The 15008-nt window shown below is 40.5% G+C and overlaps 1 protein-coding gene across 1 annotated transcript; it reads right to left on the reverse strand.

Moving 5' to 3' along the window:
• LOC109237137 lies at nucleotides 430-1414 on the reverse strand. The gene is made up of 3 exons (XM_019403402.1): nucleotides 1173-1414; nucleotides 743-884; nucleotides 430-684 (listed from the first exon to the last, which is right to left on the reverse strand). Exons 1-3 carry the CDS (start codon nucleotides 1412-1414, stop codon nucleotides 430-432), a joined length of 639 nt encoding a protein of 212 aa, XP_019258947.1.

Below are 15008 nucleotides of genomic sequence, written 5' to 3' on the forward strand. Positions count from 1 at the left end.
AATGATTAATTAGTATTTCAAAAATACAAATGACTAAGTCTTGGTAAAAATAGTACAAAATTATATGCTTGCGCTATAATTGCAATGTTATTGCAGTTGTAGCCAAACGATGCCAATTCGGCTTATTATGAAATAATTTGGTTTAACTAGGACCATAAATAATAAATTAAATCAAGAAATGCTTTTGAAATCACTTGTGATGCAATTCTGTACTAATTTATTGGAAATAAAATGCTGGGTAAATTAATAAAATATGGAAAACTTATGGAAAAATACCAATTGCTATTATGCATGATTTTGAAGGTATATATGCAATTTTAATAATATTTTGGGGAAAAATTGGGTATCAACAACCCCCCCCCCCCCCCGCGTAGTGTGGAATAAATGGCGGCACTTGGATTTCAAGTCTTCTTCAGCTTCCCAGGTCATTTATTCTTCATTTTTGTTCCTCCAAAGTACTTTAACTGAAGCACTTTCTTTGATTTGCAGATTACGCGCTTGACGATCTAGGATAGCCACCAAAACTTCTTTGTAGGATAGGTCCTCCATGGCTTGAATATCTTCAATAGGGGTAATATAAGACGGATCACTCAAGCACTTTCGAAGCATAGATGTGCGGAATACGGGATGCACTGCTTCCAACTCCGGGGGCAACTCAAGCTTAGAAGCCACTTGACTGACTTTCTGAATAATTTTATATGGCCCAATATACCTGAGACTGAGTTTACCCTTCTTACCGAACCTCATCAGGTTTTTCATTGGCGACACCCTTAGGAATACCCATTCTCTCATGGCAAACTCCTAATCTCATCGTCGGGTATCTGAGTAAGACTTTTGCCTGCTTTGAGCGGTCAATAACTGACTTTGAGTCATTTTCACCTTCTCTACAGCATATTGCACCAACTTGTGACCCAATAACTTTGTTTCACCAACTTCGAACCAGCCGATAGGAGATCTGCACTTTTGCCTGTACAGGGCCTCATACGACGCCATTCGAATACTAGCATGGTAGTTGTGGTTGTAGGAAAACTCGATGAGTGGTAGATGATCTTCCCAATTTCCTTTAAAGTCTAAAACATAGGCTCGTAACATGTCCTCAAGTGTCTGAATGGTGCGTTCGACCTGTCCATCTGTTTGTTGATGAAAAATAGTACTGAGGTTGATTTTGGTACCCAGTCCTCTTTGGAATGATCTCCAGAAGTTCAGGTATAAACTGGGCACCTCTGTTTGATATGATGGAAACTAGAACCCGATGAAGTCGAACTATTTCCTTAACGTATAACTTGGCATATTCGTCTGCTGAGAAGGTAGTCTTAACTAGTAGGAAATGAGCTGACTTGGTGAGTCGATCTACGATAACCCATATGGAATTAGATCTTCGGTGTGATCGTGGTAACCCTATAACAAAATCCATGTTGATAATCTCCTATTTCTAGGTCGGAATTTCCATATTCTGAAGCAATCCTCCAGGATTCTGGTGATGAGCCCTAACTTGTTGGCAATTTGGACACTGAGCGATGTATTCATCAATGTTCCTCTTCATGTCGTTTCGTCAATATAGATGTCGAAGATCGTGATACATCTTGGTTGACCCCGGATGAATAGATTATTGGGATTGGTTAATCTCTGCCAATATCTGCCTTCAGAGTCCCCTGACATCAGACACAATATTTCCTTAATGTATTACAAGCGAGGACTCGATAGCATTTCAATCTATGGCACCTCCGCTGCCGGTATCGACCAATCGTACACTTAGGTTAGTCAACCGGTACAAATATTTGGTCATTTTCCAACTTATAATCTTCCACATGTTGTAGACAGCCCATGGAATTCCGACTAAATGCATCAACCACAATGTTTTCCTTATTGGGGTGGTACAAAATACCAACATCATAATCCTTTAACAATTCAAGCCATCTCTATTGCCTCAGGTGTAATTCTTTTTGCTTGAATATGTTCTATAAGCTCTTATGGTAGGTGAATATATCGACATGAACTCCATAAAGATAGTGATGCCATATCATCAAAGAAAATATGACGGTTGCTAGCTCCAAGTCATTAGTGGGGTAATTTTGCTTGTGCTTCCTTAGTGGTCTCAAAGCGTAAGCAACAATTTTCCCATGTTGCATTAGAACACTGCCCAACCCACTCTAGAGGCACCACAATATATAATGTACCCCTCCGGTCCTTCTAAAAGAGTTACAACCGGCGTCGATATTAACCTTTCCCTTAACTCTTGAAAGCTCTTCTACCAGGCATCGGTCCACCGAGATTTTGCTGCCTTATGCGTCAACATTGTTAATTGAGTAGCTATAGACGAGAAATTTTCCACGAACATACGGTAGTAACCGGCTAAGCCCAAGAAATTGCGCATCTCGGTTGGAGTTGTAGGCCTAGGCCGATTCTTAACTACTTCAACCTTTCGACTATCAACTGAGTTCAACCAGAACTCGCACTTGGAATACTTGGTGTATAACTTGTGATCCCAGAGTGTGCGTAGAACCTTTTGCAAATGCTCTGCGTGCTCTACTTCTGATCGAGAATATTCCAAAATATCATCCATGAACACGATAAAAAATATACCAAAAAATGGCCTGAACACTCGATTCATTAGATCCATAAATGCCGCTGGTGCGTTGGTTAGGCCAAAGCCATAACGAGAAATTTCTAGTGGCCATATCTGGTCCGAAAGGCTATCTTCAGAATATCTTCTTCCTTGATCCTTAACTGATGATACCCATATCTGAGGTCATAGATCCTCGTGAGCATATACTTTTTCTTAATGGTTATCTTGTTCAGTTTTCGATAATTGATGCACATACTCAACGAACTATCTTTCTTTCAAACAAATAGTACTGGAGCTCCCACGGGGAAGTACTGGGTCGTATGAGCCCTTATCTAAAAAATCTTTTGATTGAGCTTTTCATTCCTTCAACTCGGCAGGAACCATCTTATACAGTGGAATAGATATTGGTTTGTATAGGGTGGCACATCGATGTCAACTCAATCTCTCTCTCTCTCGAGATACCCGGAAGCTTATAAGGAAACACATCGAGATTTTCACTAAAAACCGGAATCGACTGGAGGGTGGGAGGCCTTGCCTGTTCATCCTACACTCGCACCATGTGATAGATACACCACTTCACAATCATCTTCCGAGCCTTTAGGTAAGAAATAAACTTCCCTCTTGGCACTACGACATCACCCTTCCATTCAATAATGGGTTCTCCTAGAAAATTAAAGCGAACAACCTTTACGCAAGAATCCATGTTGGCATAACACGAAGCCAACCAGTTCATCCCCATAATGACGTCAAATTTAATCATCTATAATTCATTTAAATAAGCTAAGGTATGATGGTCATGAATCATCACATCGCAACCTCAATATATTCGTCTAACTTTCACTGATTCACCTAAATACGTGGACACTTCAAACGGCCGATGTAACAATTCAGGCTTTTTACTGCATTTACTAGCAACAAATGGAGAAATATATGCCTGGGTGGAACCTGGATCTATTTCACGACCCAAAATCCTAACCTGACGTGATGACGCCTAACACACCGGTTAGGCAAGTCGTATGATGATAAAGGAGGCAACATGATAATGAAATTCGTAGAAATAGCATAAACCTGAGGTCTTAATATAATAAAAACTGCTAATACAATATGAATCCCCCCTAGAAACTGGTACATACGGAGTCTTGAGCTACTACAATTGAATACAAGTCTGAAACTGATCAATAGATACATTATCTGAACTATAACAATAGTATTAAAGGAAAGACAAGTCAAACTGCGACCATGGATGTCGCTCTACCTCACCTCTAGCAGATAGTCCGAAAAGCAACCTGCTGCTGACAACTGGTCCCCACACCTGGATCTGCACAATTGATTGCAGAGTGTAGTATGAGCACAATCGACCCAATGTACTCAATAAGTATCTTAAATATACACGGCAAGGTAAAAGGAGCACAAATTATTAATGATACTAGCTATCACGTGTGCAGTTTCATATTTAATTCCGATATAGAACAATATTGAAATCAACTCATCAAGTATTGCGAGAAAACATCTGTGTGTTTATGTGTACAATTTTACAAATACCCTGCTCAGACAATATCTTGGCATATAGAGGTGATATGCAATTAAACCAGATAAATGATCAAGGAAATTGCGATTAAAGATGAAATGCAAAATCCAAAAAAACACTGGCCAGATTTCCTCAACTTTTCCATATCCATTCCAAACCACTAATCAGTATTATCAATAATCGTGTGTATACCATCAAGAGAGAAACATGAGAGGGTGACCCTAAAGGGATGTATCAGTATCCACACGCTGCACGGACAACTTAGGTGCTACATGGACAACTCACGTTCTATGAATAGAACCCCGCACAAAGAACTCATGTCCTGCATGGACAACTCACATGCCAATAACACAATCCCCTCGGTACGATCATAGGCACAACAACACAATCCGCCCATCATGGTCACAGGCCTCCAGTCCAAACATATCACACATGAGCAATTACACAAGTACGCATGTACGAAACGAGCGAATATCAAATCTCATGCTCCTGTACTGGTATAAATAACATGCTAAACTGTAAGCATGAGCAAGTGTACTGCCATAGCTTAAACCGGAAATTTCAGAGAAGAATAACATTTATCAGTTCATTCAGGGATTAAGCCCCTACGTAGCTTCAATCATGGCTCAAATAGTTCACAACAATGTCATAAATGAGTGAAGCATCATAGATTAAGGCTTAATATCTAAGATCCTGAGCACAACCCAACATGAATAAATAATCTCAGTGCCTGCATATGGGTTCTTCCCCACGCATGTGCGCAACCAATAGCACGTAGCTATCATAATAATTCAGGCAACTAGCGCCTCAACCGAGTTTAAATAAGACACAAACCTCTAAAAAATCAAATCACTCCGCTAGCAAGCCCTTCCCACGCGTATCGACCTCCGGAGGGCTCAAATCTAGCCAAAAATAATGTAATACTATCAATAAAAGCTATAGGAATGGACTCCAAATGATAAAGCTAAGATCTTTAACCAAAATAAAAAGTCAACCCAAAAGTCAACCCCGAGGCCACATATCGGAATATAACAAAATATACAAAACCCTAAAACCCGATCAATAACTAGTCCAGCCATACTAAAAATATTCAAATCCGACCTCAAATTACCTTTCAAATCGCTAAAATTCAGTCTATGAAGTTTCATAATTTTTCCCAAATTTTCCAACTCAAATCACTAATTAAATGACAAAAATAATGATGGATTGACGTATTATAGCCAAAACAAAGTTAGAATCACTTACCTCGATGATTTCTCTGAAAATCCCTCGAAATATCGCCACAAACCAAGCTCTCTATGTCAAAACCATAAAAATGAACTCAAACCCTCGAACACATCTTAACTGCCCAGCGATTCTGCTTCTACGACCAGGAGGTCCGCTTCTGCGGAACTTCTCCTGCAGAAAATGGAGTGCACCTGCGCATCCCACTCAAGACTAGCCCCTCCGCTTCTGTGGAAATACACCCGCATTTGTACACATGCGCCTGTGGAGGAAATTTAGCACCTGTGACAATGCCCGCTCATGTGCTTCCCTTCATCGTAGAAGCGACTTCGCTTCTACGGTCCCAGCGTCCCCCATTCACTTCCGCACCTGCGCTCTTAATGCCACACCCGCGGTGTCGCACCTACGGCCACTCCCATCGCAGCTGCGACCACACCAGAAGTTCAGCAATTCTCAGCAATGCTCCAAGTCTACATTTGATCTGTTAACCATCTGAAATCCACCTGAGGCCCCCGAACACCATCCAAACATACCAACAAGTCCTAAAACACGATACGAACTTAATCGAAACCTTAAATCACGCCAAACAACATCAAAAATATGAATCAAACCCCAATTCAAGCCTATTGACACTAACCGACCACTTGAATGGGGCACCCTTTTGGGTCAAGCTTTTCGAAAGCGCTGTAATGGACAAGAAACCCTCCACGAAATGACGGTAATATCCGGCCAAGCGAAGGAAACTCCAAATCCCAGTAGCTGAGGACGATCTGGACCAACTCTGAACCGCCTCAATCTTCTTCGGATCCACCTTGATCTCCTCACAGGACACCACATGCCCCAAGAATACCACCGAACTGAGTCAAAACTCACACTTGGAGAACTTGGTATAAAGCTTCTCCTCCCTCTATCTCTCTATTATAATCCTCAGATGTTATGCATGCTCTTCCTGGCTACGGGAGTACACCAGGATATCATTAATAAATACTATGACAACGAATCAAGACATGGTTGGAATACACTGTTCATCAGATGCATGAATGCTACTGGGGCTATTGGTTAGCCCAAAAGACATCACAAGGAACTCATAGTGACCATAGCGGGTCTTGAATGCCGTCTTTAGAATATCCGAGTCCTGAATCATCAACTAGTGATACTAGACCTCAAATCAATCTTAGAGAACACTTTAGCTCCCTGAAGCTGGTCAAATAAGTCATCAATACGTGACAAAGGATACTTGTTCTTAATTGCAACTTTATTCAACTACCTATAGTCAATGCACATTTGCATAGTACATCTTTCTTCTTCACAAAAAGAACCGGTGCACCCCAAGGCGACACACTCGGCCTAATGAACCTCTTATCAAGAAGCTCTTGAAGCTGCTCTTTCAATTCTTTCAACTCTGCTGGTGCCATACGATACGGGGGAATTGAAATGGGCCGATTGCCCGGCACCAAGTCAATACCAAAATCAATATAACTTGTCGGGTGGCATGCCCATCAAGTCTATAGGAAACACATCTGAAAAGTCTCGTACTATCAAAACTGAATCAATAGTACGAGTATCAGCACCAACATCGCTCACGAAAGACAAATATGAAAAAACACCCTTCCCAACCATTCGTTGGGCCTTCAGATATGAAATCACCCTACTGGGAACATAGACTAGAAAACCTCTCCACTTGATCCTTGGTAACCCCAGTATCACCAATGTCACAGTCTTAGCGTGATAATGTAGAATGGTATGACATGGGGACAACCAATCGATACCCAGAATCACGCTGAAATCAACCATACTAAGCAATAAGAGATCAACTCTAGTATCGAATCCTCTAATTGTCACCACACACAACCGATACACACGGCCTACAACAATAGAATTGCCCACCAGCATAGATACATGAACAGGTGAAACTAAGGACTCACGGGTCATATCCATATAGCTAGCAAAATATGATGATACATACGAATAAGTGGAACCAGGGTCGAATAGTATACAAGAATTTCTATGGCATACTGAGACAATACATGTAATCACTATGTCTGGAGCAACGGCCTCTAGCCTGGAAGGGAAAGCATAGCATCGGGCCTATCTGCCACCTGATCAGCCTCCCCCTCTAGAGTGACCTCTAGCTGCCTGGGCCCCACTCTGAGCGGGTGGTGTAGCTGTTGGTGTTGGTATCATCGGCTGATAACTCTGGTGTGGAACCCCACTCAACAGTCTAGGACAATCCCTCTTGAGATGACTCAAGTCCCCACACTCGAAACAACCTTTACTCTGACAGAGTTGCTAACAACCCGCAGAACTGCCTGTAGACACCTAGGAAGATGAGGCATGGTAAGAACACTGTGCTGGTAAAGCCTGAATGATGATTGACCCGAACGAGCACTGTATAAACCATGACTAGCTGATGCACCGTGAAGAACCGGATGAGCCATCTGAGCGGGCCTATAAGGACGACCACTGCTGGAACCACCGAAACCATGGGCCTCTTGGCCCCCCTCTCTTTACGCTCCTAACTACGAAGCTGCTCCAGCCGTCAAGCAATATCGACCACCTCGTCGAACGTAGCTTTTGATGCAATCGCTCAAGTCATAACAAAGTGCAGTCCATAGTTGAGGCCATCGATGAACCTCCTAATCCTTTCTCACTCTCACTCTCACTCTCACTCTCTCTCTCTCTCTCTCTCTCTCTCTCTCTCTCTCTACGGCAACCAACCAGATCGAGTGACGGGACAACTCTGAAAATTTCATCTTGTATTGGGTCATAGACAGACCCTCCTAGCGTGGCTGCTCAAACTTCCTATGCAGCTCCTGCCTGCGGGTCGATGGCACAAAATTCTCCAAGAAGAGAATGAAGAACTCGTACCATGTAAGTAATGCAGTACCGGCTGGCCTACAGCGCTCATAGGCCTCCTACCATCCGACGGCCGCCCCCGACAGCTTAAAAGTAGTAAATGAGACCCCAATAATCTCCAGAATACCCGCCATGCAAAGAATCTATTGGCATCTACCCAAGAAGTCCTGAGCATCCTTTGACTCAACTCTACTAAATGATTGAGGCTTGAGCCTCCTAAACCTCTCTAGTCTCTTTTGCTCCTCGTCACTCATAGAAGGACCCACCTAGGCCTAAGAAACTGCAACCAGCTAGGCTAGTAGAGTACGGAGACGGGAGTCTGAGTACCTCCTCCAGCCTTAGAAGTGGCTGGTGTAGAACCTGCCAGGGCAAGGCTAGTGCATACAGTCAATATCTAGGCTAGAGCCTCTTGAAGGCCTAAAATCACAATGGGCACAAATAGTGCCTGGGTTGGTCCCACCGGCTCAACCATATCTGGAATCTACAAAACTGGAGGGTGTATAGGTGCTGCTCCAACTGCTGTACAAGCTTCACCTCGGCTTCTACCGCGGCCTCGGCCTCTCGCGGCCCTAGCTGGTGGTACTGGTGGCCGTCCTCCCGGTCCGGTAGCACGTGTCCTCACCATCTGTGAGAGAATAGAATAGCAGAAGTTTAGTTTCCGGAATCAACAAACCCACACCACAGGAACACAAGAAAGTGAAGTGTTTCCTAAGGATTTAGTAGCCTCTCAAAGATAAGTACAGACATCTCCGTATCGATCCGCAAAAATCTACTACACCTACTTATGACTCGTAATACCAATGAACCTTGGCCTCTAATACCAACTTGTCACGATTCAAAATTCCAACCCGTCGTGATAGCGCCAAACACACCACCTAGGCAAGCCAAAACATGATAACGAAGGAAACATAATAATAAAATTCGTAGAAATAACGTAAAATGAGGTCTCAATACAATAAAAACTGCTTATACAATGTAACCCCCCCCCCCTCCAGAAACTGGTTAAGTACTGAGTCATGAGCTAAAACTTATCAGTAAATACATAGTCTGAATTATAAAAGCAGTATGAAAGGAAAAGACAAGTCAAACTATGACAAAGGATGCAGCTCTCTACCTCTCCTCTAGCAGATAGTCCGAAAATCAACCTAATGTTGATAACTGGTCCCCACACCTGGATCTGCACAATTAAGTGCAGAGTGTAGTATGAGTATAACCGACTCAATGTACTCAATAAGTATCATAAATAAACACGACAAGGTAAAATGATCACAAATTATTAATGATACTAGTTATCACATGTGTAGTTTCATCTTTAATTCCGATACAACACAATACTGAAATCAACTCATGAAGTTTAGTGAGAAAACATATGTGTGTGTATGTGTACAGTTTTACAAATACCCTGCTCAGACAATATCTTGGCATATAGAGATGATATGCATTTAAATCAGATAAATGATCAAGGAAATTGCAAGTAAAGATGAAATGCAAATATAACAAAACACTCGCCTGATTTCCTCATTTTTTCCATATTCGTGCCAAACCACTGATCAGCATTCTCATTAACCACGTGTACACCATCAAGAGAGAAACATGAGAGGGTGACCCTAGGGGGATGGATCCGTATCCACATGTTGCACGAACAACTCACGTGCTAAACGGACAACTCACGTGCTAATAATAGAACCCACACAGACAAATCACATGTTGCACGGACAACTCACATGCCAATAATATTAATATATGGATCCACACGGATAACTCACATGCTGCACGGACAACTCACATGCAAATAACACAATCCGCCTGGTATGGTCACAAGCACAACAACACAATCCACTCAGCGTGGTCACAAGCCTCCAGTCCAAAAATATTATTAAGGAGAAATTAAACAATTATACATGTATAAAACGAGTGAATAGCAAATCTCATGCTTGTAGACTGGTATAAACAGCATGCTAAAGTATAGGCATGTGCAAGTGTACTATCATAGCTTATACCGGCAATTTCAGCAAAGAATAACATTTATCAGTTCATTGAGGGATTAAGCCCCTACGTAACCTCAATCATGGCTCAAATAGTTCACAACAATGCCACAAATGTGCAAAGCATCATAGCTTAAGGTTCAACGGTTAAATTCTAGGCTTATAAGAGCCCGAACACAACCCCAACATGAATAAATAATCTCGGTGCCCACACATGGGTTCTTCCCCACACATGTACACACCCAATAGCACATAGCTATCACAATAATTCAGGCAACTAGTGCTTCCATCGAGTTTAAATAAGATACTTAGCTCAAACAAATCAAATCACTACGCTAGCAAGCCCTTCCCACGCATATCGACCTCTGTAAGGCTCGTAAAAAAGATACTTACCTCATACTCATACTACACTTCTGCACCTTGCGTGCAGATGTCCTGAGGTCTCAGGGCCACTTTCTACTGCACCTCCTGCACGGGGTGCCTTCAGCGATCAATCCAAGGGACAAGGCGCGAGCCAATCCAATAGCCACGCCCACCAAGAGCTTTCTTTGAGTATGGTGATACCCGCCACATGGTTAGAGACTGCCCAGACTTAGGAGGGGTGCACCTCCGCAGATACTCAGGCTACACGGATTTAGTCAGGTCCACAGACTTCTCAGGCCATTATTGCTGCCCAGTTGCCGCTCCACTCGCACAACCAGCTAAGGGTGGGGGACGGGAGGGTAGAGGTCGCCTTAGAGGAGGAGGCCAGGCAAATTTCTACTATTTTCTGAGTAGGATTGAAGCAGTTGCTTCAGACTCAATCATTACATAACTGGTTCTGGTTTGTCATAGAGATGCATCAGTCTTATTTGATCCGGGATCCACTTATTCATTTGTGTCATATTGCTTTGCTCCGTATTTGGGTATATCTCGTAATTCTTTGAGTTCTCATGTTTATGTGTCCATGCCCAAGGGAGATTCTATTGTTGTGGACCATGTGTATCGGTCGTGTTTAGTTGTTGTTGGAGGTTTGACGAGAGTAGATCTATTGTTACTTAGTATGGTAGAGTTTGATGTTATCCTAGGCATGGACTTGTTTTTGCCCTATCATGCTATTCTAGATTGTTATGCCAAGACTATGACGCCGACTATGTCATGTTTGCCATGGTTAGAGTGGAGGGGTGCATTGGATTATGTTTCTAGCATGGTTGTGTCATTTCTAAAGGCTCAACGGATGGTCGAGAAGGGGTGTGATGCTTATCTAGCCTTTGTGAGAGATGTCTGTGCTGATACTCCTACCGTTGAGTCAGTTTTGTTTGTGAGGGGTTTCCCAGATGTATTTCCAGCGGATCTTCCGGGAAGGCCGCCCGATAGAGATATTGATTTTAGTATTGGCTTGTTGTCGGGCACTCAGCCCTGTATGAATACGAACTGGTTCTCAGAAATAGACACACTCCACCTCATCCTGACTTCCACCATCGTCTCCCGAACTTTCATGGTATGACTCAACAGCTTGATACCTTTATAGTTATTGCAATTTTGAATAGTACCCTTGTTCTTGTACAACAAATTAATCGTACTCCACCCCATTCTTCGGGCATAAATATTTTTTTTTCTTCCTTGCTTAGGTGATTGGATGAAGAAAAGCCACTAAGGCCAACTAATAGCCTATCACACGAAAGGGTTTGCATCCTTGGACAGTTGTTTTTCTTATAGTACTAAAGACTAGAGAAAATTCTACTATTAGTTATTAGTACTAAAGGCTTCAAAGATGGTGTCCTAGAATTTATTACCTATTATTTTCTTTGATTTTATTGTTTGACAAATAATTTTTGATACTCAACTAGTTCCAACAAAGTGGGAATTCTCAAGAGAGAGAAAACGCAGGTGTCTAAATAAAAATAGTCTATTGATATTGTGAATATCCGTGAATAAAGATATTCGCGTTTTAAAGTTAATATTTTCTATAAAGAAATCATATCAAGTAACTTGAAATTCCCTAACTACCCCCTTACCCCCCCCCCCCCCCCCCCCCAAATGATCTCATTTCACCAAATGATCTCATCACATTAATGTTTTCTGCCGAAGAGTTCTTCATTCCAAAGTTCGATTCTAATATATCTAATTAAGGGAGAAAGAACTTTGTCATTTCACCATAATTTCCTATTTGGCAATTATATAGACATGTCTATTTGCGCACCTTATTGCACTTCTCAAGCTTATTGATATGTTTCGAGAAGATTCCATGAATGAAAAGAGGATATTTTTTCAATTTTTGTTATTTTTTAGGTTTATTAATCCACAAAGACGCTGTTGGCCACCTTATCTTCCCTTCCGGCCTTCATGCTAAATTTATAATTTCCGTTTATTTGTTAATTTATAAGAAATTTTCAGTCATAAAGGAAATTGAAATCATTTAAGGTGTTTGGAACCGGAGAGAAATTTATATTTGGCTATTGGAAATATTGGGGGCTAAGTTTTCCAAAGTCTCTAGGGGAAGGCTCTAAATTTGCTCCTTACTATTTGATTATGAGCAATTTTTCTTCTGTTAATTTTTTGGTCTTCGTTATCCTTGCCATCATGGAGCTCCATAGGTGGACTGCATAATGTCCAAATTTTGATTATGGTCTAAATTTACTTTCAAGTTAGAGCTCCATTAGGAGTCAACTCAAGGGCAAAACAAGACTTTTGCCTAACTACGAGGGTAACATCCGACTAAACATTTAATAGAAGACAAAATTACTTAATTTCAAATAGTACAGGGAATAATGTGACCATTTTTAAATTTCTCTCCCTTAAAGATAAGCAAAAAAATCTACGGTGTCCTATTTTTAACTAAACGAGAGAAAAAAATGATGAAGCATACCGTTCAAACTCTATATCTAACCTCGTAATCTGAGTCCTAGTTTAACTGCACTAGGTTAAGTCACTACACTTAACCACCCAAATGAATATATAAAAAGATCTTTCCTTAGAGTAGCCACGGGAAATAATAGTACAATCATGAGTTTCATATCATGGACGTAAGTCAAGCTTACTTGAGCTTTTCACCGAGAAAGTAGGCAATCAAGAAAGAAGAGAATACTAATTTTTCAAATATGACAACTATCACCTAAGAAATACTGCTTAATTGGCTGCAAGAAGTGGACATTGAGATGACACATGAAAATGGCGAAAATGGGTTGTCTTCTAATACAACAAAAATTAAAAAGAAATAAATAGGACAAGTAGAGGTACTGGAAAGGTGCACAGTACTTCGCAAGTATACTTATAGATTTTGATGTGCTTTGCCTAAAAAAGAAAAGAAAAAGAAAAAGGAAAAAAGAAAGAGCTTTTGATGTGCTATATCAAGAGGGAACAATTAAGAAAAAGATGAAACACACCCTCATCCACAACTGGACTGTCTCTTTCTTTCTTTATGTTTATAAATTCTAACAAAGGACGAGTACAAGAAAACTACTAGTGGTCCTTAACGATAAGGTGAAATTGAATTGGAGCTCAGATGGTTGAAAGTGAGAGGTGAGTTGAAAAAGTTTCGTATGATTTTGGAAAGTTGAGTGGTTGAGCTTGAAAAAAACAAAAGGTGGTGAGTTAGGTTAGGTTTCATGTGCATTGACCCTGTTACAAGGGGAAAAGGTATAATAGGTTAGTTAATGCATTGAAAGGCATAGAAAAGGGGAAAAACCTATTTATACCTACAACTTACACCAAATTATACTAAAATTATCGTGTTTACTGATAAATTTGAGGTGAAAAGTGTCACGCCCTAAATTGGGGTCGGATGTGATCGGTATTCAACTGACCGTCAAGCAAATCCTTAATTAGTTTGTGCTGGATGTAAACATCATAAAAGTCACGCCCCTTTATTTACCCCAAAAAGTTATATGTCATGGATTGTGGTTAAAGAGTTTTTCTAAGTGACGAACTTGAAATTGATTTTTTGGTGTTCTAAGTCACTTTTTATTTGAATATCTAATCAAAGGAAGATTTGACTCTATTATTATTGTCATGCGAAAAATAAAGTCCGGGTAAGGAATTATATTGACCGGGGAGAAGGTATAAGGCATTCCCTAAATCTCGTGGTTATAATACGGTCGTTTTATTGACTACATTTGACTTATAATATTTTGGATAAAACTGTTATTTACCTTAAACTACAATTGTCTATAACCGGTTGATAATTAACACAATTTTATTAATTGTGTTAAACTAGGAGCATGCAAGCACACGAGGTCTTTTGTTTAAATCAAGTGTGGTTAATCAAGGAACAGGTATGAACACGTGTCAAACATAAATTATTATTAAAGAGTCAAGGAGCGAGAATGCACACCATTTTTTACTAATTATAACACGGACCAACGATCGTGTATGAACACATGGTCAATATTCTGGACGCGCCTAAAATTGCCGAGCGCTTAATTATTTTATTAGAAGCAGTTAAGTTATTAATTAAGAAGAAAGCTGATTTTTTTGGGATCTTATTATAGAGGAAAACATGTAAGTTAATACTGGACAACCATGGTATTAAAAAGTTGGACCAACTTTTATTAATTTAAATAAGGGAAATTACCAGCTAAGTCAATTTATATGTAGCTCATTACAAAAATTGACCATTTGATAAAATATTATTAATATTAGCCAAATTAGCCAATTAGCTATTTGTAGCAAAAAAATATCAAATTTTTGCTTTGTTTTGAGTGAGTGTTATTAGAATAGATTGGGTACAACTTAAGGAGCTTGAATCTCAGTTTTGGGATGATTTGGTGAAGTTTTGAGGTGGTTTGAATTGAAAATTCGAAGTAAAAGCTGAACATGAAAAAAAATGATATGTGTATCATACTGTGTATCATTTGTGTATCACATATGT

Source organism: Nicotiana attenuata, chromosome 1 (assembly GCF_001879085.1).
Source record: "Nicotiana attenuata strain UT chromosome 1, NIATTr2, whole genome shotgun sequence".
Lineage (NCBI taxonomy): Eukaryota > Viridiplantae > Streptophyta > Magnoliopsida > Solanales > Solanaceae > Nicotiana > Nicotiana attenuata.